This window comes from Nerophis lumbriciformis, linkage group LG09, assembly GCF_033978685.3.
Source record: "Nerophis lumbriciformis linkage group LG09, RoL_Nlum_v2.1, whole genome shotgun sequence".
Classification (NCBI taxonomy): domain Eukaryota; kingdom Metazoa; phylum Chordata; class Actinopteri; order Syngnathiformes; family Syngnathidae; genus Nerophis; species Nerophis lumbriciformis.
Window position 1 is genome coordinate 20,001 of NC_084556.2, and position 20,966 is coordinate 40,966.

A 20,966-nucleotide genomic window follows, 5' to 3' on the forward strand; every position below is an offset into this window, starting at 1 on the left:
CCGGGCGGAAGTGCGCTGCACAGCGGGCGGAAGCTCTCCGGTGTCCTCTTGTTTCATCCTATTTATCCTACATTTTATTTATTTTCCTTTTACCTTACTTACCTGAGTTTCCATCATAGTTTTAGCCCACCCACTTTAATTTATTACACCAAAAAATACACGTATATACCAACAATGGCGGCGTGGGAGGACGAGGAGTGGCACCTGGTCCGTCCCCGCGGACGGAAACAGCGCCCGCAGCGCGAAATGGTTCCGCCTCCTCGACCCCCGCCTGAGAACAGCCGCTATCACGGTCAAAACAGCCGTTTTGAGGACCGCTTCCACCACCCTGCCCGAAGAACATATGCGGAGGTGACTCGGGGGGGTCCTGATAATTTTTTCGGCGGCCATTTTTGCCCCTACGGTGACACACGTCGCCGTGATTATGACGCACGTGGGATGCGCGACAGCGCCCCACAGTGGCGAAACAACGGCACTACACGCCAAAATCATAATAATTTTTTCAGAGGCTTCCAACCTCAACATTCCAATTTTTCAGGACATGATACGCCCCCTCAAAATAGGGTACATTTCCCTCCCACCCACCCTGGTCCTCCCAACCCCAGGGAGACTTATAAGGTTTATCAGAGGGGGAATAAGCACAAACCAGCACGGGGAAAACGCCCCAACAATAATAATTATAAAAAAACAGACAGGAATAATGACACACGTCCCCCCAGGGCATCTCACCCTGATAACCAGGACTCTGATTTTAGCGCAATTGCTAAAATGATGTATAACATCATCAAAATAGTACACCATTTAAAAAATGTCAGCAAAGAACACCAACCACAAACCATCACTAGGATGGAACTTATCTTGACGACGGGAATTCGACCAGCTGTCACCAACCCCGACACAGAATACCTGATCATGGGAAATGCCAAAAATTGGGCATACACCACGGTCCTAAATCTCCGGCAACACTATAATAAAGCACTCCAATTAGAAGTGGATAAACTGGGGGGTTTTATTGCACAGAACTGGAAAGTCCCATTCCAGGTGGCCAAGGCGTGGGCCAAGGCACACTTGGGGCGCAGGCTGACGGCCGACACGCTCCGGCAGGCCGAGTCTCAAGTGGACTCGGTCTGGGTGGACACCCGTGCCGTTGAGGAGGTGGTGCGCCCTGCGCGGCTCCGACGGACCGGGTCTTGAAGGGGCTCGGTCTCGTTGGACAACCGTGTGGTCATGGAGGTGGTGCACCCCACACTGCCCCCGCCGGTCCTGATACCACCTGCCGTTGCGCACGCCACGGTGGCCACCATGACCGACCCCGTCGGCGGTGAGTGGTCCCCTGAAGTAGAGCAGGATTTGGGCCCGCGGGGACAGGTGACTCCTGTCCCCTTCCCGGTCTTATCGCCTTCCTCTCCGGCTGCCGAACCATCTACGGCCCAGAGAGCGGCACGACCTCGCAGGCCTTGCAGCAGACTGGCCGACGACGCTATCGTCGAGGCTCCCTTGGTCCGGTCACTGGGGCCGCGACCACGGGTCGGGACTGACACTGGGGTCCTTCCTGCGGTCTCCGATACGCCACCTCGCTCAGTTCCACCTGTTGAGCACAGTACGTCGGTTTTGGTACATGGGGAGCAGAATGTGCGGGGGACTCCTGGCCAGCCAGAGACTGACCAAGACCCACCTGAGAAGCAGGGGTTACCTGCGTCGGAACGGTCTTCCCCTGACACGCCTCCACCCTGGTACATACTCTACCCTGACCTGTCGCAAGAACCCCTCCTGGACGCGCCCATCCCGGACGCATCCCCCCCGGACACGCCTCTCCCGGACGCGCCCCTCTCGGACACTCATCTTCCGGACGCGCCCCTCCTGGACGCGCCCATCCCGGACTCACCCTTCCCAGACACGCCTCTCACGGACGCGTCCCTCCCGGACACGCCTCTTCCGGACGCTCCCCTACCGGACGCGCCCCGCCCGGAGACGCCTCTTCCGGGCTTGTCACCAAGTTGGTGCCAATTGTTTTCTGGAAGGCAGAAAACAACAAAAACAGTCACTTCGGCTTCTCAGCCGACAGAAGACAATATTACGACGCAGGGTACCACGCCAACGAGTCCGCACACTCCCAGGAAGCCCACCAGACACATCAGCACCAATCGAAGGAAGATGGATTGGCACCTGTCTGTCGGCAGGAAGGTCCTGGTGATCGGTGACTCCAACATCAGTCGCCTTCCACCCACCCGTCACCCGGACCTCCAGATTGACAGCTACCCGGGGGCCAAATTTCTCCACGCAGAGGCCATCCTGCAAAAAACGGCAGTGAGTCCTGAGGTGGAGAAGGTCATCCTAGCATTCGGCATCAACCATAGGGAGCAAAAACCCAAGGTTACCACCCTCAAACAGCTCCTAAGGGCCCTTAAAGCGGCCAGAACGGCCTTCCCAAATGCCGAAATCTCTATCCCCCTCCTCAATTTCTCTGAATCCCTGCCCGAGGAACACAAGGCCAACCTCCGGATGATCAACACCTACATCAAAGACCGCCACAACTTCATCCCGACACTCGCCAACGAGGAGTTCGCTACAGGGAGGGACAAGATCCACTGGACCCATGACACAGCCAAGAAAATGATGGAGCACTGGCTTCGCTATTTAAACTTGACCTCCCCAAAATCCCGACCTCTCGGGGGGGGAACATAAACACAAACAAAAACATTGTAAATTTAACAAAACATTTCATACTTACCTCCTCGCAGCGCTCCCTCCTTGACAAGGGCCTCAGTTTCGTCCCGTCCACCAGCCTCAGTCCCGAGTGGCACCATCAGGTAAAATTCGACCTGCAAGAATACCACAGGAGGGTCAAACTTGCAGTTTTTTATGAAAAGCAAGGGTCCCTCGGGCCGCGACCTTTAACTCCGTGGTCCGAATGGGAGCCCTCACCGGGACTGCTTCCTCCAGAGGTCCACACGCTGGTCCTGGCGGACGAGCACCCAACGCTCCTATCGGGTTGCGCCCTCGCGGTCGCGCCCAACCTGACGCGGGACGAAACGGAGGCCCTGCATAGTCTGAAAAACAACAATAACATAGTAATTAAACCGGCAGACAAGGGTAGCGCAGTGGTAATTATGGACAGGTCTCAATATGTCTGGGAGGGCACCAGACAATTGAGTGACACCACTTATTATAAATCATTGGCCGCGCCCATTTACCCCGAAACTATCCCTATGATAGAAAGCATAATTCAAAATTTATTGAAAAAGCGATTTATAAATGACAAACAAAAGACCTACCTCTTGGGCGAATCGGAGCCCCGCCCCCGCAGGTTCTACTTGCTCCCCAAGATCCACAAGGAACGACACAAGTGGAGCCGACCACACGAGATACCCCCGGGCAGGCCCATTGTGTCCGACTGCGGCAGTGAAACCTACAGGACGGCGGCGCTCTTAGATCATTTTTTGACCCCACTCTCCATCAAACATGAGAGCTACCTCAAAGACACCTACGATTTTATAGAAAAGGTAAAAAATATTGTTATTCCCCAAGAGGCCATTTTATTCACTATAGACATAGATAGTTTATATACCAATATAGATATAGACCAGGGCATCCAAGCCGTAAAAAACATATTTTATAAATATCGAGATGTTAGCAGACCAGAAAAAGAACTTCTGCAACTTCTCGATATTAACCTGAGGAGGAATGACTTTGAGTTCAACGGCCGATTTTTTCTACAAATCAAGGGCACGGCCATGGGTAAGAAATTCGCTCCAGCCTATGCTAACATCTTTATGGCAGAATGGGAGACCTCTGCCCTGGCTGCCTGCCCAATTAGGCCCCTCCATTATCTACGCTACTTGGATGATATCTGGGGGGTTTGGACTCATTCCATGGAGGAATTTGAGGTGTTCCGCCACACCCTGAACACCCACAACCCCAGTATCACCATCAAGTCTACCACCAGCCCCACGTCAGTGGATTTCCTTGACACTACCACCTTCAAGGGTCCGTACTTCACCTCCACCCACCATTTGGACATTAAGGTCTTCTTTAAAGAGACGGACACCCATGCCCTCCTCCACAAAACCAGCTTCCACCCCCGACACACCTATGCGGGTTTGGTGAAGTCCCAACTCTTGAGGTTCCACCGGATCTGCACCAGACGGGAGGACTTTGTGACGGCCACGGGAGCCCTGTTCACTGCCCTGAGGAAGAAAGGGTATTCCAGGTCCTTCCTCAGGAGACAGTTCAGGTGCTTCCTGGACCCGAAAGGGCCTCCCCCTGGCGAGCACATGATCCCCCTCATCACTACCTTCTCGTCTGCAGCGGTACAGGTTACCAGAAGGGTGAAGGAGAATTTTGGTACCTTTATTGAGAAGAGCGGCAAACTCAAGGACCATTATCTCGTCTCCGCTTACCGCAAAAATCCCAGCCTGGGCGATCTGCTGGTCAGGGCTCGGATCAGCTCTACCGGAGATCCGCCCCCGGCTCGGAGCAGCGCTCCCTCAGGTCCAGGATTTCATTCATGCGGGAAAAGGTAAAAATGTGTCCGGGACAGCGCCCCCTAGGCGGACACACGCTCCGTACAGAGCCCCTGTCGCTCAAGTCCTGGAAGCCCCAAGTACCTGGGTGGAATCAGTTCCAGGATTTCATTCATGCGGGAAAAGATAAAAATGTGTCCGGGACAGCGCCCCCTAGGCGGACACACGCTCCGGACAGAGCCCCTGTCGCTCAAGTCCTGGAAGCCCCAAGTACCTGGGTGGAATCAGTTCCAGGATTTCATTCATGCGGGAAAAGGTAAAAATGTGTCCGGGACAGCGCCCCCTAGGCGGACACAGGTGTCTGCATGAGCCCCTGTCGCTCAGGTCCTGGAAGTGCAGTTTGAAAAAGGACCGGGGGAAAGAGGGGAAAAACACCATAATTGTGTCCGAAAATAGCTCACTTTGACTCGGACACATTCCCTGTGATTTCAGCCTGTCAAGACATGGTGCACATACTAACGTGATGGGGGTGTTTTGGCAGACCAGGAAAAAAACGACAAAATCGAGAGAAGGTAAAAAGTAGGTGAAAAGTTAAGCCTCTCTCGTTTTTGTACTTAGAAAAAATCCCAGTCAAAAAATTAAATCCCATTGAAATGAATGGGAAGGAGTTGGATTTTTTCTAAGTACAGAAACGAGAGAAGGTAAAAAGAGGTGCTTTTTAGCCTCTCTCGTTAAGGTACTTAAATGTAAAAATTGAGAAGTTATATTTGTCTGCAGTAAAATATTCTATAATTGATTTTTTTTTCATCGAAATAAAATCTCAACTGTTTAATTAATCAACCACACACGGCTTAAAGAAAATACAGTTTAATTAAAAATCTTAATGGCTTGGGCATGAAAACATGGCAACACAACCAACAAATGCTGAGGATATTAAAAAGACAATAAATAAATCATATTTACAAGGAGACAACAAAAGCGGACGTAAAAGACATTTTTTTTAGTAGGCGAGTCGGTGTCGAGAAAACAAGGCGAGTTAAAAGATGTTTTAGCACGTGTAAATTTGCATTGCGACCTACACACACACACACACACACACACACACACACACACACACACACACACACACACACACACACACGCACACACACACACGGAGTTCATTGATAACGCTGCAGGAAAACTGACATTTGGTCTTTTTCGGACAGTTCCTGCAGGTTGTGAGAGCAAGTGAGGACATGAGGGGGGAGGTACGTCTTAAAGAGACAGTAAGTAGACTGCAGTGCATTATTTTACTATCAGCATCAAACATGCAAAATCCCTCCAGCGGTGTCCTACGGTTTTCCTTTTCGGGGGAGACACTTAGCACCTTGTGCTAGCATGTGGTCTTTAGAGGCCATTAAAAGAACAATTCTTTAGTATTAGCATTAAAGTCGTTTAATCTCGTTCATGGTAATGCATCTGTCAGCCAAAAGGCACGTTTACGTCTTTTTTTTTCTTTTTTTTAATTTTTCCCCCTACTGACCTCTCTGCGTGAAAGAAAAGTACTTCTATTCCCAGGCAGGAGTGAGACATCCCTCCTCGGTGTGCCAGCTACGTAGCGAGAGGTCCGAACCACTGGAATGTGTTCAACGCTTCCCTTTTGGCATCTTTTCAGTCCAGCGTCAAAATAACTTTTTTAACGAAAGTCTTCTTTTTTTGCGAGTTAGTTGTTTTGTCGTAATTGAGTAGCGAGTTAGTTGTCGTCGTTTCTTCCGCTGCCCGTCTAATACCGGGGTGGGAAAAGCGAGGTTGGCAACGTTAGCGCACTGCCTTCGCTTCCGTATTCCAACAGTTTTTTTCCCCCCTCAAAAACAATATTTTATCACACTTGAAATGTTTTTTTATCAGGAAAAAAAGTACAGTGGAACCCCGATTTTACGAACTTTTTTGTGTACAAACGCTTCATTCATTTTTTTGTCCCGTTTCCATTCAGGAGAGGCGGAGCCCTCTACATTCACCAACGTTTAGACTTTTCTTTATTATTGTAGCAACATGGTTGTTAACGCTTTTGAGGGCACCAAAGGGACGTGTGACTGACAGTTGAGCTTCTTCAACAATGTAGAAGTTGGTAAACGGAGGTTCCACTGCATGAGTACCAGAATCACATTTTCATGTCGTTAGCGAGCGCGTGCGGAAAGTGAGTTAGTTAGCGATGTTATTAGCATTGGGGACACGATGGAACAATCTTTGTGGCGTGAAGGTTTCCGTGCCTTCAAGAAGATGGCACAAAGCGGACTGTTGGAGTGGCGGCGCAAAGAGAAAAGGGGGCGACTATGTGGCGATGTGCGTGGCGGAGGGGACGGACACGAACTCCCTCAGGATGTTCTTGGCCGTCTCCAAGTTGTTCTGCGCGATCATCAGCGCCTTCTGGATGTCCTGGATGGAGTAGCCCTGGGACATCAGACACTCGATCTCGCCGCTCAGCGCCACGCCGCCGCCGCCGCCGCTCGCCGAGGGTGCGGGAGGTGGAGTGTGGGAGGAGGAGGGGCGCTCCAGCAAGGGGGCGGGGAGCTCGCGGGTTAGCGTCCGCGGCGCCCGCCGGTCCGAGTTGGCCCGCCGCGGGAGGGGTTTGGGGGGTCGCTCCGGGTCAGACGCGAACAAACCTGCGGGCGAAGGAAAGACAAAAAAGGTGAGATCCCGACCGCGACGTTGGCACGGAAAGTGCACGTACTCGCTTCCACCGCGCCGTCGATGCTGAGCGAGCTGAAGGCGCTGGAGGGGCCGTTCATGTCCGACAGAGCTCGCCTGGCGGGGGCCGGGGGGGCCACGGGTCGCGGGCAGTCGTACTCGTAAACGTCCTCCACGGAGGCGTCCAGGGACTCGGCCTGGGCGACCACGGAGCCGTGCGGAGGACGCTCTGAAACAATGCACCACCCTTGTTACCATGGTAACTAAACAGCCAATGGACAGCAAGCAACATCTTTCACACATTTTTAACACAAATCATATCAACTTGCTCTAACATTCCATCTGTGGGAGCACACATTGTGCGACATCACAGGTCGGACATATTGTGCGACGTCTCAGGTGTGGGACATTTGTGCGATGTCTCAGGTGTCGGACATTTGTGCGATGTCTCAGGTGTCGGACATTTGTACGACGTCTCAGGTGGCGGACATTTGTACGACGTGTCGGACATTTGTACGACGTCTCTGGTGTCGGACATTTGTGCGATGTCTCAGGTGTCGGACATTTGTGCGATGTCTCAGGTGTCGGACATTTGTATGACGTCTCAGGTGGCGGACATTTGTACGACGTCTCGGACATTTGTACGACGTCTCTGGTGTCGGACATTTGTACGACGTCTCGGGTGTCGGGCATTTGTACGACGTCTCGGGTGTCGGACATTTGTACGACGTCTCGGGTGTCGGACATTTGTACGACGTCTCGGGTGTCGGACATTTGTACGACGTCTCGGGTGTCGGACATTTGTACGACGTCTCGGGTGTCGGACATTTGTACGACGTCTCAAGTGTCGGACATTTGTGCGATGTCTCAGGTGTCGGACATATTGTGTGAAGTCTCAGGTGACGGACATATTGTGTGAAGTCTCAGGTGACGGACATTTGTACGACGTCTCAGGTGTCGGACATTTGTGCGACGTCTCAGGTGTCGGACATTTGTACGACGTCTCAGGCGTCGGACATTTGTGCGACGTCTCGGGCGTCGGACATTTGTGCGACGTCTCGGGCGTCGGACATTTGTACGACGTCTCGGGCGTCGGACATTTGTACGACGTCTCGGGTGTCGGACATTTGTACGACGTCTCGGGTGTCGGACATTTGTACGACGTCTCCGGTGTCGGACATTTGTACGACGTCTCCGGTGTCGGACATTTGTACGACGTCTCAGGTGTCGGACATTTGTACGACGTCTCAGGTGTGGGACATTTGTACGACGTCTCAGGTGTCGGACATTTGTACGACGTGTCGGACATTTGTACGACGTCTCTGGTGTCGGACATTTGTGCGATGTCTCAGGTGTCGGACATTTGTGCGATGTCTCAGGTGTCGGACATTTGTATGACGTCTCAGGTGGCGGACATTTGTACGACGTCTCGGACATTTGTACGACGTCTCTGGTGTCGGACATTTGTACGACGTCTCGGGTGTCGGGCATTTGTACGACGTCTCGGGTGTCGGACATTTGTACGACGTCTCGGGTGTCGGACATTTGTACGACGTCTCGGGTGTCGGACATTTGTACGACGTCTCGGGTGTCGGACATTTGTACGACGTCTCGGGTGTCGGACATTTGTACGACGTCTCAAGTGTCGGACATTTGTGCGATGTCTCAGGTGTCGGACATATTGTGTGAAGTCTCAGGTGACGGACATTTGTACGACGTCTCAGGTGTCGGACATTTGTGCGACGTCTCAGGTGTCGGACATTTGTACGACGTCTCAGGCGTCGGACATTTGTGCGACGTCTCGGGCGTCGGACATTTGTGCGACGTCTCGGGCGTCGGACATTTGTACGACGTCTCGGGCGTCGGACATTTGTACGACGTCTCGGGTGTCGGACATTTGTACGACGTCTCGGGTGTCGGACATTTGTACGACGTCTCCGGTGTCGGACATTTGTACGACGTCTCCGGTGTCGGACATTTGTACGACGTCTCAGGTGTCGGACATTTGTACGACGTCTCAGGTGTGGGACATTTGTACGACGTCTCAGGTGTGGGACATTTGTACGACGTCTCAGGTGGTGGACATTTGTACGACGTCTCAGGTGGCGGACATTTGTACGACGTCTCGGGTGGCGGACATTTGTACGACGTCTCGGGTGGCGGACATTTGTACGACGTCTCGGGTGTCGGACATTTGTACGACGTCTCGGGTGTCGGACATTTGTACGACGTCTCGGGTGTCGGACATTTGTACGACGTCTCGGGTGTCGGACATTTGTACGACGTCTCCGGTGTCGGACATTTGTACGACGTCTCAGGTGTGGGACATTTGTACGACGTCTCAGGTGTGGGACATTTGTACGACGTCTCAGGTGTGGGACATTTGTACGACGTCTCAGGTGTGGGACATTTGTACGACGTCTCAGGTGTGGGACATTTGTACGACGTCTCAGGTGGCGGACATTTGTACGACGTCTCAGGTGGCGGACATTTGTACGACGTCTCAGGTGGCGGACATTTGTACGACGTCTCAGGTGGCGGACATTTGTACGACGTCTCGGGTGGCGGACATTTGTACGACGTCTCGGGTGTCGGACATTTGTACGACGTCTCGGGTGGCGGACATTTGAACGACGTCTCGGGTGGCGGACATTTGTACGACGTCTCGGGCGGCGGACATTTGTACGACGTCTCGGGCGGCGGACATTTGTACGACGTCTCGGGTGTCGGACATATTGTGCGACGTCTCGGGTGTCGGACATATTGTACGATGCAATTGCTCACCGCTAACAGCAAGCTAGCACTCCACAATGTAAACAAAAGCCACGTATATCAATTGTAACGATACCAAGTACAAATGCGTATCTAGTCGATACTACAATGATAACATCGATATTTCTTATCATCACAAAATCTTTTGTCATTTTTTATTGTTTATAAACAGGGAAAATACATCCTTGGACACAGGAGAACTTTAAGTATGACCAAAGTAGGATCCTGTAACTACTTGCTATTGGATTGTTACCAAAATGTGTAGTATCAGCCAAAACTTACTTCTTCTGTTTGATACTTTACATAAGTGATTATTACATTTGAACAGAAGTGTAGATACAACATGTTAAAACAGAAATTAAGCAGATATCAACCGTAAATAAATAAGTTGATTAATATTCTATTTTCTACAGCTTGTCCCTCATAATTGTGACAAAATAATGGAATGAGAAATGACACAATATGTTACTGCATACGTCAGCAGACTAATTAGGAGCCTTTGTTTGCTTACTTACTACTAAAAGACAAGTTGTCTAGTATGTTCACTATTTTGTTTAATGCCAAATGTATTATTCAATTGCAATTACAAACGTATGTTTAATGTGTAAAATTATTTTCTGTTAAAATTAAGCCAATATTGATTTTTTTCTGTGGTCCACTTTATTTTACAAAGCACCAAAATACAAAAATATTGGTATCAGGACAACACGACGTCACATGCCTTACCGTGATTGGTCGCCTCGGAGCAGCCGGCCTGGATGTTGCACATGGACTCGTACACCTGAGGGTCCCCCGAGTCGGCGTCAAGCCCGTCAGCACTGAGAGGACCAAACAAAAAATGCGTTAAAAATAGTGAGTAAAACAAGAAGCGGACTAATTTAAAACCGGATTGTGTGGGGCAAATAACATTAACAATGTGGCTGAAGGCAACCTCTTGATGACTCCACGGGACGGCAGAGGCTGCATCATAAGTGTGAACTTTTTTTTGTTCTTAATATGAGATGTAATGTATTTTATACTCTATTGCAGGGGTCGGGAATCTTTTTGGCTGAGAGAGCCATGAAAGACAAATATTTTAAAATGTATTTCCGTGAGAGCCATATAATATTTTTTTTAACACTGAATACAACTAAATGCGTGCATTTTTAAGTAAGACCAAGGTTTTTAGAGTATAATAAGTCTCTCATTCTTTTTAATAACATTGTTATTCTGAAGCTAACCAATAATAAATAAAATACTTCTTACCATTAATGTGACTTCTTGAACAGGTGCGGTAGAAAACGGATTGATGGATTAAAATGCATGAGAATGTTTTATATTTTGAACGTTATTTTTAACACTGATTACCAGCGGAATTATTCCTTACTTATCCTTTTAAGTAATGTCAGCTAAGATTTATCTTAGAGCCAGATGCAGTCATCAAAAGAGCCACATCTGGCTCTAGAGCCATAGGTTCCCTACCCCTGCTCTATTGTGTGTGTGATTTAGGGCTGGGCGATATCGATATAGTCGATATATCGCAGGGTTTGTCTCTGTGCGATATAGAAAATGACTATATGGTGATATTGGAGTATACGTTCTCACGCAGTTGCTTTTAGCTGCGGGCATTACACTACAGGCTCTTCTCACTCTTTCTTGTCTCTCCTTCTCACAGAGACTTAAAACAAGGGCACCTTCTTACATACGTCACGTGTGCAACGTCACACGCTCTCGCAAAGCAGAGAGGTAGCAACATGATAACATTAGCTGTGATACTAACGGAGTGGTGCGCGTGGTAATACGAGAGAGAGAAGGTGCGAATCTGGTGGTTTGGCTTCAAGCGGGAAGATGTTGAACAATTATGTGGTTGCTACTAAAAGTAGCACCACTGCTAGTGTAGCAGCATTTGAAAAGTAATCCGCTAGAGAATGAAGAGTGCTTCAAACCCCGCATGTCCACATCTCCGTTCGGTGTCACACCCACAAAATGCCAAAGCAACCAATTCCACATCAACACCGTATGACATATACTATTTGATATGCAGCTCATTTTTATGTGACACTTATTGAAATATCTTGTGTGACATCATGCACAAAAGTGCACTTTATTTGTTTGTAACTATTGTAGTGGCGTTCTGTACAACAAGTACACTTTAATTTTGTGTTGTTTTGATAAGTCATCTTAGTGACATCATGCACAAAAGTGCACTAATAGCGTGTTTTAAAATGTCTCTGACAATCTTGCACTTTCTGTTTTGGAAATGACATGAATGTTTGTGCCACTGCTTAATAACTCTTTAATAAATACACTTTTGCTAAATTGACTTAGTTGTGATTTCCCTCTCTGCATGAAAGTTTAAAATGAGCATATATTAATGCAGTATGAAGAAGAATGTTTTAATGTAGACACATAGAATCATCATACTGCTGTGATTATATCATACCTGCCAACTTTTGAAATCAGAAAAACCTAGTAGCCAGGGTACAGGGGCCGCAGGCCCCGGTAGGTCCAGGACAAAGTCCTGGTGGGGGGGTTCAGGCTTCGCCCCCCGACGCAAAATGATTATTAGCATTCAGACAGGTTAAAATGTTGCTAAAACCATCACTTTTCTATCAGTCACAGTGACTTTTCAAAACAAAAATATTACAGCAAAAATCATATGGGTTGATTGACATGTTTATTCTGTAAGCTAACTTCAATAGTTTGAAATTATTTTGACAGTTAATGCCAGTTATCCTGTCAACCTTTCACAAGACTTCAATTTGTTCATTGAAAGTATAAACAGTATAAACACTTTTTACAGTAAACAAATGGTAAAACAGTACCAAACAATTCCATTTAAAAAAAAATTGGTGTCATTATTAACTTTCTGTCCAAGCTTGTATAATCTACTGCCTTGTTCAATTGTAAAAAATATTCTGTGCCTAAAATTCACATTTCTATCACAATTATCATACTGTAAACATGGTAAGCTAACTTCATTAAAATTAATAGTCCTGTCAATAGCATGGAATTACAATTCAAATGTAGTTTTTTTGTAAGCCTTTCAAAAGAATTCAAAATATGAAAAATTAATGAAAATTAATTTAAGCCATCAGACACTTGAAAAGTGGCACATCACATCTCTAATGTAATCATTTGAACTTTTCAACAGAAATAGCACTGCAAAAATATTAAGGACATACTTCTGTATTTTGGTAGTTATGCTGTCAACATTTAACAAGATTTCTTCAACTTGGACTTGAAAGCATAAATAGTATAAACACTTTTAACAGTATAACAGTACTAAACAATTCCAATAGATAACATTGGTGTCATTACCTTTTTGTTTGCTCAATTATTGCCTCCGTAAATAAAACTTCGGCATTTATCACATCCAAAGAATCTGTTTGGGCGACGAAAAACGTTGAAAGTTTTCCACTTGTATCGCTAGCAACGGCATTAGACTTGTGTTTTTTTGTCCCAACGTGGTCTTTTACATCGCTAATTCCTCCGTGTCCGATCGAAAAATCTTGTCTGCACAAGGTGCAATTCGCGTAGTTTTCACCCTTTTTGGAACGGATAATTATTCCCGGATAGGCTTTTGAATATTCTTCACGGAATGACTGCAGTTTTCTTTTTGGTTTAAGACTCGTATGCGATTTTTCTCCGGCTGATTCCATGATCGTTCGCTCGTTTGTAAACTATGGCCTCGTGCTTGGCATTCGGAATGGCACGATAGGAAGTTACGGGAAGCAGTGTCGATTGCCATTGTTACGCGATTTCGTGAATAAAACTTTAAAAAAAATTTTAAAAATTAATTACCGGTAATGAAAAACCGTATTTTTTATCACTGCAACCGTAACCCGGAATAGGTTGATGAAAACCGTACTAATTACGGGAAAACCGGAGTAGTTGGCAGGTATGTTATATGCATCAAGTGTTCATTCAAGGCTAAGGCAAAATATCGAGATATATATCGTGTATCGTGACATGGCCTAAAAATATCGAGATATTAATAAAAGGCCATATTGCCCAGCCCTAGTGTGATTGCATATTTACTTGGACGTTGGAGTCTGCAATAAAGCTTGATTGATGGCAGCTTTATCTCGCTCTGTATGCGCTATAAAACTGCTGGTTAACATCAATAATTTACTTCTTTGGCCCACCTGGCATCGTCCTGATGGTTTGCTTGGCTCAACGGCGGAGGCGGGGGAGGGGGCACCAAGGCACCCGTGATGATCCACGGGGCGCCGGAGGCCGGGAGGGAGGTGGGACTCATGTACTCGTTCTCCTCGCAGTCGGTGGACAACTTCTCCCTGCTGGACACGGCCGACGTCGGCAGCGACCTGAAACGGGGGCACGTCAGCTGGTGTTTTCCTCGCTTAGGGGACATCCAAATAAAAACCCACCTGGCGGTCAGGCAGTACACGGCGTTGGTCGCCGCCTGGGCTTTACCGCCCTCCGCGCCGGCGCTTTGAGAAAAGGCAGCGGGCGCCTTGCAGACGGATCGGGGCACCATGTAGTTGGAGGCCCAGGCGGGAGTGTCGGGGGTGCAGGGCAGCGGTCTCCTCTGGACTCTGGGGTCTTGACCCGCCAGGGGGGAGGGGCGCTCGGGAGGCGGCGGGGGCGGCAGCTCTCTCAGCGCCGGGGGCAGCGGGAGTGGCTTGTCTCGGTGTGTGGCCCCCATCTGTGTGCCGAGGGAAAGAGTGAGAGTAGGAGAAGGTTCCGCAGCGACAAAGCTTGGCCAACCTTTGCTGCTTGCTGGGAGCTGCAAGGCCTCTGCTGCAGGAGGTCCAGTCTGGGAGGAACCGGAGGCAGCTGGGACACGGGGGATGCAGGACGCTCCACCTGCAAACATTCATGCACTATTTACTGTCCAAGGTAGCGTTGCATGCTAACTTGTGGGGCTGGGCCATGAAGCGATACCAATATGTATCGCCATAGACACGTAAAAAATAATAATAATAAATAAAAAAGCGCTCGATCCTAAGAAAGCGGAAGTTGGAACGCAGGGTTGGTTGCATTGACAAAGGCACTCGCAGGAAGTAACACGTTAACAGCCAATCAGGTGACAGTATCAACTATCTTTTTGGTTGTCTCGTTGATTCTTTTGCATGGAGTGAGAAGAGAAAGTAAAAATGAAGACATTATCAAAACAGGAAAAGTCACCTCCAAAGTATGGCGGTTTTTAAACAGATTAATGTGGTGTGTAAATGATGCAAGGCGCTCATCCCCACCAAGACCGGTAACGCCGCGCTAACCCTTTAGAGCAGTGGTTCTTAAAGGGGAACATTATCACCAGACCTATGTAAGTGTCAATATATACCTTGATGTTGCAGAAAAAAGACCATATATTTTTTTAACCGATTTCCGAACTCTAAATGGGTGAATTTTGGCGAATTAAACGCCTTTCTAATATTCGCTTTCGGAGCGATGACGTCACAACGTGGCGTCACATCGGGAAGCAATCCGCCATTTTCTCAAACACCGAGTCAAATCAGCTCTGTCATTTTCCGTTTTTTCGACTGTTTTCCGTACCTTGGAGACATCATGCCTCGTCGGTGTGTTGTCGGAGGGTGTAACAACACCAACAGGGATGGATTCAAGTTGCACCAGTGGCCCAAAGATGCCAAAGTGGCAAGAAATTGGACGTTTGTTCCGCACACTTTACCCACGAAAGCTATGCTACGACAGAGATGGCAAGAATGTGTGGATATCCTGCGACACTCAAAGCAGATGCATTTCCAACGATAAAGTCAAAGAAATCTGCCGCCAGACCCCCATTGAATCTGCTGGAGTGTGTGAGCAATTCAGGGACAAAGGACCTCGGTAGCACGGCAAGCAACGGCGGCAGTTTGTTCCCGCAGACGAGCGAGCTAAACCCCCTATCGACCCTAGCTTCCCTGGCCTGCTGACATCAACTCCAAAACTGGACAGATCAGCTTTCAGGAAAAGAGCGCGGATGAGGGTATGTCTACAGAATATATTAATTGATGAAAATTGGGCTGTCTGCACTCTCAAAGTGCATGTTGTTGCCAAATGTATTTCATATGCTGTAAACCTAGTTCATATTTGTTAGTTTCCTTTAATGCCAAACAAACACATACCAATCGTTGGTTAGAAGGCGATCGCCGAATTCGTCCTCGCTTTCTCCCGTGTCGCTGGCTGTCGTGTCGGTTTCGCTTGCATACGGTTCAAACCGATATGGCTCAATAGCTTCAGTTTCTTCTTCAATTTGGTTTTCGCTACCTGCCTCCACACTACAACCATCCGTTTCAATACATGCGTAATCTGTTGAATCGCTTAAGCCGCTGAAATCCGAGTCTGAATCCGAGCTAATGTCGCTATAGCTTGCTGTTCTTTCCGCCATGTTTGTTTGTGTTGGCTTCACTATGTGACGTCACAGGAAAATGGACGGGTGGTTAAAATCAGGCACTTTGAAGCTTTTTTTAGGGATATTGTGTGATGGGTAAAATTTTGAAAAAAACTTCGAAAAATATAATAAGCCACTGGGAACTGATTTTTAATGGTTTTAACCCTTCTGAAATTGTGATAATGTTCCCCTTTAACCTGGGTTCGGTGAGTCGGCCTCAGGGGTTCGGCGGAGCCTCCGCCGCGGAGGTCAAGACACACCCGACTCGTCGTGTAAATAAAAACGTATTATGGATACCCCCAAAAAATGTTCCCTCTAATTTTCCATATGTGTGAGCAAACGCAAAAACTCCTTGAGCATTCAGTGGAGCACATGAGAGCGACGTCAGACGTGCACATGCACTGTGGCCACACCAGCAGCACACCTGTCCCAAACCTGACTAAATAACAAGTTAAATGTTTTATTATTATAATCAAATGACAGCAGTCATTTCCATGAGATTTTCTAATACAAATATTTTGGCCCAATTACAATGACAATAACAAAAAATATTGTTTTTCATGAGCTGTGGACTAGTATTGTATGTCTGGGTGGAGGTCCTGCTTTGGAAATGATTTGTACCCCTTTCAGACATCGCATTTAGTTCCCACTAAAACGTTCACATGTTGCACATATCGTGTGCACATTCCTGTTACTTTGTTTGTAAAATATATCTTTATTAGTATTTCTTTAATATACAGTAATAACATAATTTCATGGTTAATATTTATAAATTAAGAAAAACATTTTATTGTTCACTAAAGAAGGGTTGGGTGAATGCGCATATGAAACTGGTGGGGTTCGGTACCTCCAACAAGGTTAAGAACCACTGCTTTAGAGCAAAGGAACTTAACCTTTTTCAACTCCCAAATATTAAAACTGAATTTGTAATCTTACTCTTGATTTTAATTGTATTCAATATTTATATCTAATCTACTTACAGTTTACAACTTTGTCAAATGATAGGAAACCAAAAGATAATTTTTTTTTTTAACACAAACTTTAAGCAAAGGTCAGGCTGATTGGAAAAAATAAGTACGAATCAAACATTCTGCATAAGAAGGGAGGGGCACAAAACTAAATTAATAATGAACATGTTCTTTAAAAAACTGTCAATAAAATAAATAAATAAAAATACAGCTTCGCCACTTTAGTCAGGCAGCACGGTGCAACAGGGGTTAGCGCATGTGCCTCACAATACGAAGGTCCTGAGTAGTCCTGAGTTCAATCCCGAGCTCAGGATCTTTCTGTGTGGAGTTTGGATGTTCTCCCCGTGACTGCCTCCTCCGGGTACTCTGGCTTCCTCCCACCTCCAAAAACATGCACCTGGGGATAGGTTGATTGGCAACACTAAATTGGCCCTAGTGTGTGAATGTTGTCTGTCTATCTGTGTTGGCCCTGTGATGAGGTGGCGACTTGTCCAGGGTGTACCCCGCCTTCCGCCTGACTGCAGCTGAGATAGGCTCCAGCGACCACCAAAAAGGACAAGTGGTAGAAAATGGATGGATGGATGGCACTTAAGTGGCAAAATGAACACCTATAAAAGCTGCTGGATAATACTTCAAATGCAGCTACTGCCATCTTGTGGCTTCATCCGGAGGTTGCCTGCAGCAGTGTTTTTCAACCACTGTGCCGCGGCACACTAACTAGTGTGCCGTGGGAGATTGTCTAATTTCCCCTATTTGGGTTAAAAATATTTTTTTGCAAACCAGTAATTATAGTCTGCAAATGATGTGTTGTTGTTGAGTGTCGGTGCTGTCTAGAGCTCGGCAGAGTAACCGTGTAATACTCTTCCATATCAGCAGGTAGCTAATTGCTTTGTAGATGTGGGAAACAGCGAGAGGCAGGGTGCAGGTAAAAAGATGTCTAATGCTTGAACCAAAAATAAACAAAAGGTGAGTGCCCCTAAGAAAAGGCATTGAAGCTTAGGGAAGGCTATGCAGAACGAAACAAAAACTGAACTGGCTATACACAAAGTGAACAAAAACAGAATGCTGGACAACAGCAAAGACTTACTGTGTAGCAAAAACGGCGTCCACAATGTACATCCGAACATGACATGACAATCAACAATGTCCCCACAAAGAAGGATAAAAACAACTGAAATATTTTTGATTGCTAAAACAAAGTAGATGCGGGAAATACCGCTCAAAGGAAGACATGAAATACCAAAAAAAAGAGAAAAAGCCACTAAAATAGGAGCGCTAGACAAGAACTAAAACACTACACACAGGAAAACAGCAAAAAACTCAAAATAAGTCACGGCGTGATGTGACAGGTGGTGACAGTACACCTACCTTGAGACAAGCGCTATAGTGATGCATGCTTGGTTATGGTTTGAAGTCATATCCAAAAATTGCGACAACGACTTTTTACTGTCAACGGAGTTTCATTTTTAATGATTTCTGCTGGTGGCGTGCCTCCCGGATTTTTTCAACGCAAAATGTGCCTTGACTCAAAAAAGGTTGAAAAACACTGGCCTACAGCAACAGCTGTTAGGCCTAACTAACTAGAGGTGGTTGTTGATGTTATCTTGCTCATAGTTTGCCTACCTTGCTGCAGGCCAGCCTGCTCATGACAAGGTTGTGGTCCTCCAGCCGTTCATCATCGTCCTCGTCGTTTGCGGCCGCCTCTGCCCTGCTGGACCCCTGGAAGCCGGCGAAAGCCCCGCCGCCGGCCTTGGGGTGGAAGGGGTCCACCACAATGAGCTCTGTGCCCTTGATCTCACAGCGGCAGAAGGGGCAGCCCTGACCCTCCGACTCCTGACGACGACATGCACGTTTTTATGAAGGAGGGTGGGGCTTTTTAGTGAGTGACAGAGAAAGGTGGGCGGGGAATCCCTCACCTGCCAGGCGGTCAAACAGGAAGTGCACATGAGGTGCCTGCACGGCTCGATCTTCACGTTCTTGTCGTTCTCGGCGCAGATCTTGCACAGCTGGAAGGTGGAGCCCATCTCGCAGTACAACTCGTACTGCTCCTGGAAGCACAAGGACACAAGAAATTGAACATAGAAGCTCATCAGAGAGAGAGAGTGTGTGTGCGTATTAGAAAAACAAACCTGGGTAACTTTGATGTGGTCTTGTGGAGAAGGTTCACACAGGCCTGTTAGGTCTGGGTTCTGTGCACGACCATCTGGGAACAAATAGCTAAAAAAAATATAAACAACAAATTTCATGTCAATATTCTAACGAGTACCAAAAGTTGTATAAATCATTTGAAATTATATTATTTCATATTAAAGAGTAAAAGTATGAGTCTATTTGTCCACCAGCGAGCTTGTTTACAAATGTGTGACATGATGGGTCAAGCAGTGCAAAAAGGCTAAAAAGGAGGCCTGGTGTTCTTGGACATGCTTTACGCAAAGATGTGATCCTGTGTGTCTTAAAAGACTCACAATCCCTCCCTGTAGCCGTCGATGAGTGCCTGGAAGAGAGGTTTGTTGTGGGGAATGGTCTGCAGGATGTTTCCGTCGGCCGTCACGTAACCGATGGCCCACTGGCCCAGGCGGGTGCAGCTCAGCCTAAAGATGTAGCTGACGGTAGAATATACGGGACATTGTATGAACAAGTTGTCATGTACAGTAGATCCCTGCTAGGGATGTAACAATACAAACATTTCATATGACTGTTATTGAGAGCAAAATGATCACGGTTATCGTAAATTCGGAACTATAAGCCGCTAATTTTTTCCTACACTTTGAACTCTGTGGCTTATAAAACAGTGCGGCTAATTTATGTATTTTCTTCACCAGTTTTAATTAAACCCGAACCATAGGACTATGGCGCCACCTTTTTTTTATTTTATTTTTTTGTCCTGTCAAGCTTCTCAGGCAAATCATATAGTTGATGTAGATGCCCGTATCGGCTGTTCAGATTTACTTTACAAAAGAGAAATGTAGGATACTTCTCTTGTTGCCTTATTTGTATTTGACTTTATTAAATGTATTTATATTATCATTTGGTGCAGCCGGGCCGGAGCAGGAGGGGATAGAAAGAGAAAAAAAAGGAAGACAGAGGGGGAAATTGTAGGGACAAGAGAGGGAACCTTTTAGACGAGTTTGCTCACTGCAGGTGCTGCAAGTAGAACATGTACTTCCTGTTTTGCCTTGAACCGAAAGTAAAAACGTCCATAGCGTTTCTGCTCAAGAGGATTCTTTATTCATCACACCAAGCATTGTTCTTAAGTTTCACATTTTAACTAAAACAATTCATACTTACTCAACTTTCCCATATGTGATGTCTGTCGGAGTATTTTCATGCATATTTGTACGTGCTATAATAATGTAACGAAACTAGCGTTGTTAGCATTAGCCAGTTTTCTAACACGATTATGAATGACTGTGTTAGTATTATTAAATTACAATGGGATTATTTTTGTATTGTTTCACTTTCACAAATTCCTCACCAAATCATCACCGGGGAGTTAAGTCTGTTTAAATTATTTGAGAGCCAGCTTCCGCAGCGTGGGTCCATTACGATGACCTCTGTTTTGTATGATCAGCTGTTTTACTGCCGTGTGACAGACACCGTTTGGAAAAAGTTAAGGTATGTAAATAAACATTTACAAAATATTTATGTGTAAATAACTCATTTCACAATGTATATATCTGCGGCTTACAGTTTATTCTAAAATTTTGTGGGTACGTCTCTGTATAGTCAGGAAAATACGGTATTATAATGCTGGAAATG

At 46.8% G+C, this 20,966-nt stretch overlaps 1 protein-coding gene and 1 long non-coding RNA gene across 2 annotated transcripts in view; both read right to left on the minus strand.

Annotated features, from left to right (window-relative positions):
- Window positions 1–1,590: 1,590 nt before the first annotated feature.
- On the minus strand, window positions 1,591–3,126 carry LOC140679005 (uncharacterized). Its single transcript, XR_012050590.1, has 4 exons — window positions 2,926–3,126; window positions 2,732–2,822; window positions 2,167–2,292; window positions 1,591–2,014 (listed from the first exon to the last, which is right to left on the minus strand). It is a non-coding gene; the product is annotated as an uncharacterized lncRNA (long non-coding RNA).
- A 2,188-nt stretch (window positions 3,127–5,314) lies between these two features.
- Window positions 5,315–20,966, minus strand: part of LOC133607835 (E3 ubiquitin-protein ligase CBL-like) — a 39,464-nt gene continuing 23,812 nt past the window's right edge. Inside the window, exons 6-15 of the mRNA XM_061962833.2 lie at window positions 19,673–19,810; window positions 19,337–19,424; window positions 19,124–19,255; window positions 18,831–19,040; window positions 14,616–14,714; window positions 14,276–14,553; window positions 14,033–14,212; window positions 10,632–10,723; window positions 7,177–7,362; window positions 5,315–7,108 (exon numbers count right to left, since the gene is read on the minus strand). Coding sequence (XP_061818817.2) covers window positions 6,777–7,108; window positions 7,177–7,362; window positions 10,632–10,723; window positions 14,033–14,212; window positions 14,276–14,553; window positions 14,616–14,714; window positions 18,831–19,040; window positions 19,124–19,255; window positions 19,337–19,424; window positions 19,673–19,810 — 1,735 coding nt within the window. The 3' untranslated portion in view covers window positions 5,315–6,776. The remainder of the gene's footprint in view (window positions 7,109–7,176; window positions 7,363–10,631; window positions 10,724–14,032; window positions 14,213–14,275; window positions 14,554–14,615; window positions 14,715–18,830; window positions 19,041–19,123; window positions 19,256–19,336; window positions 19,425–19,672; window positions 19,811–20,966) is intronic.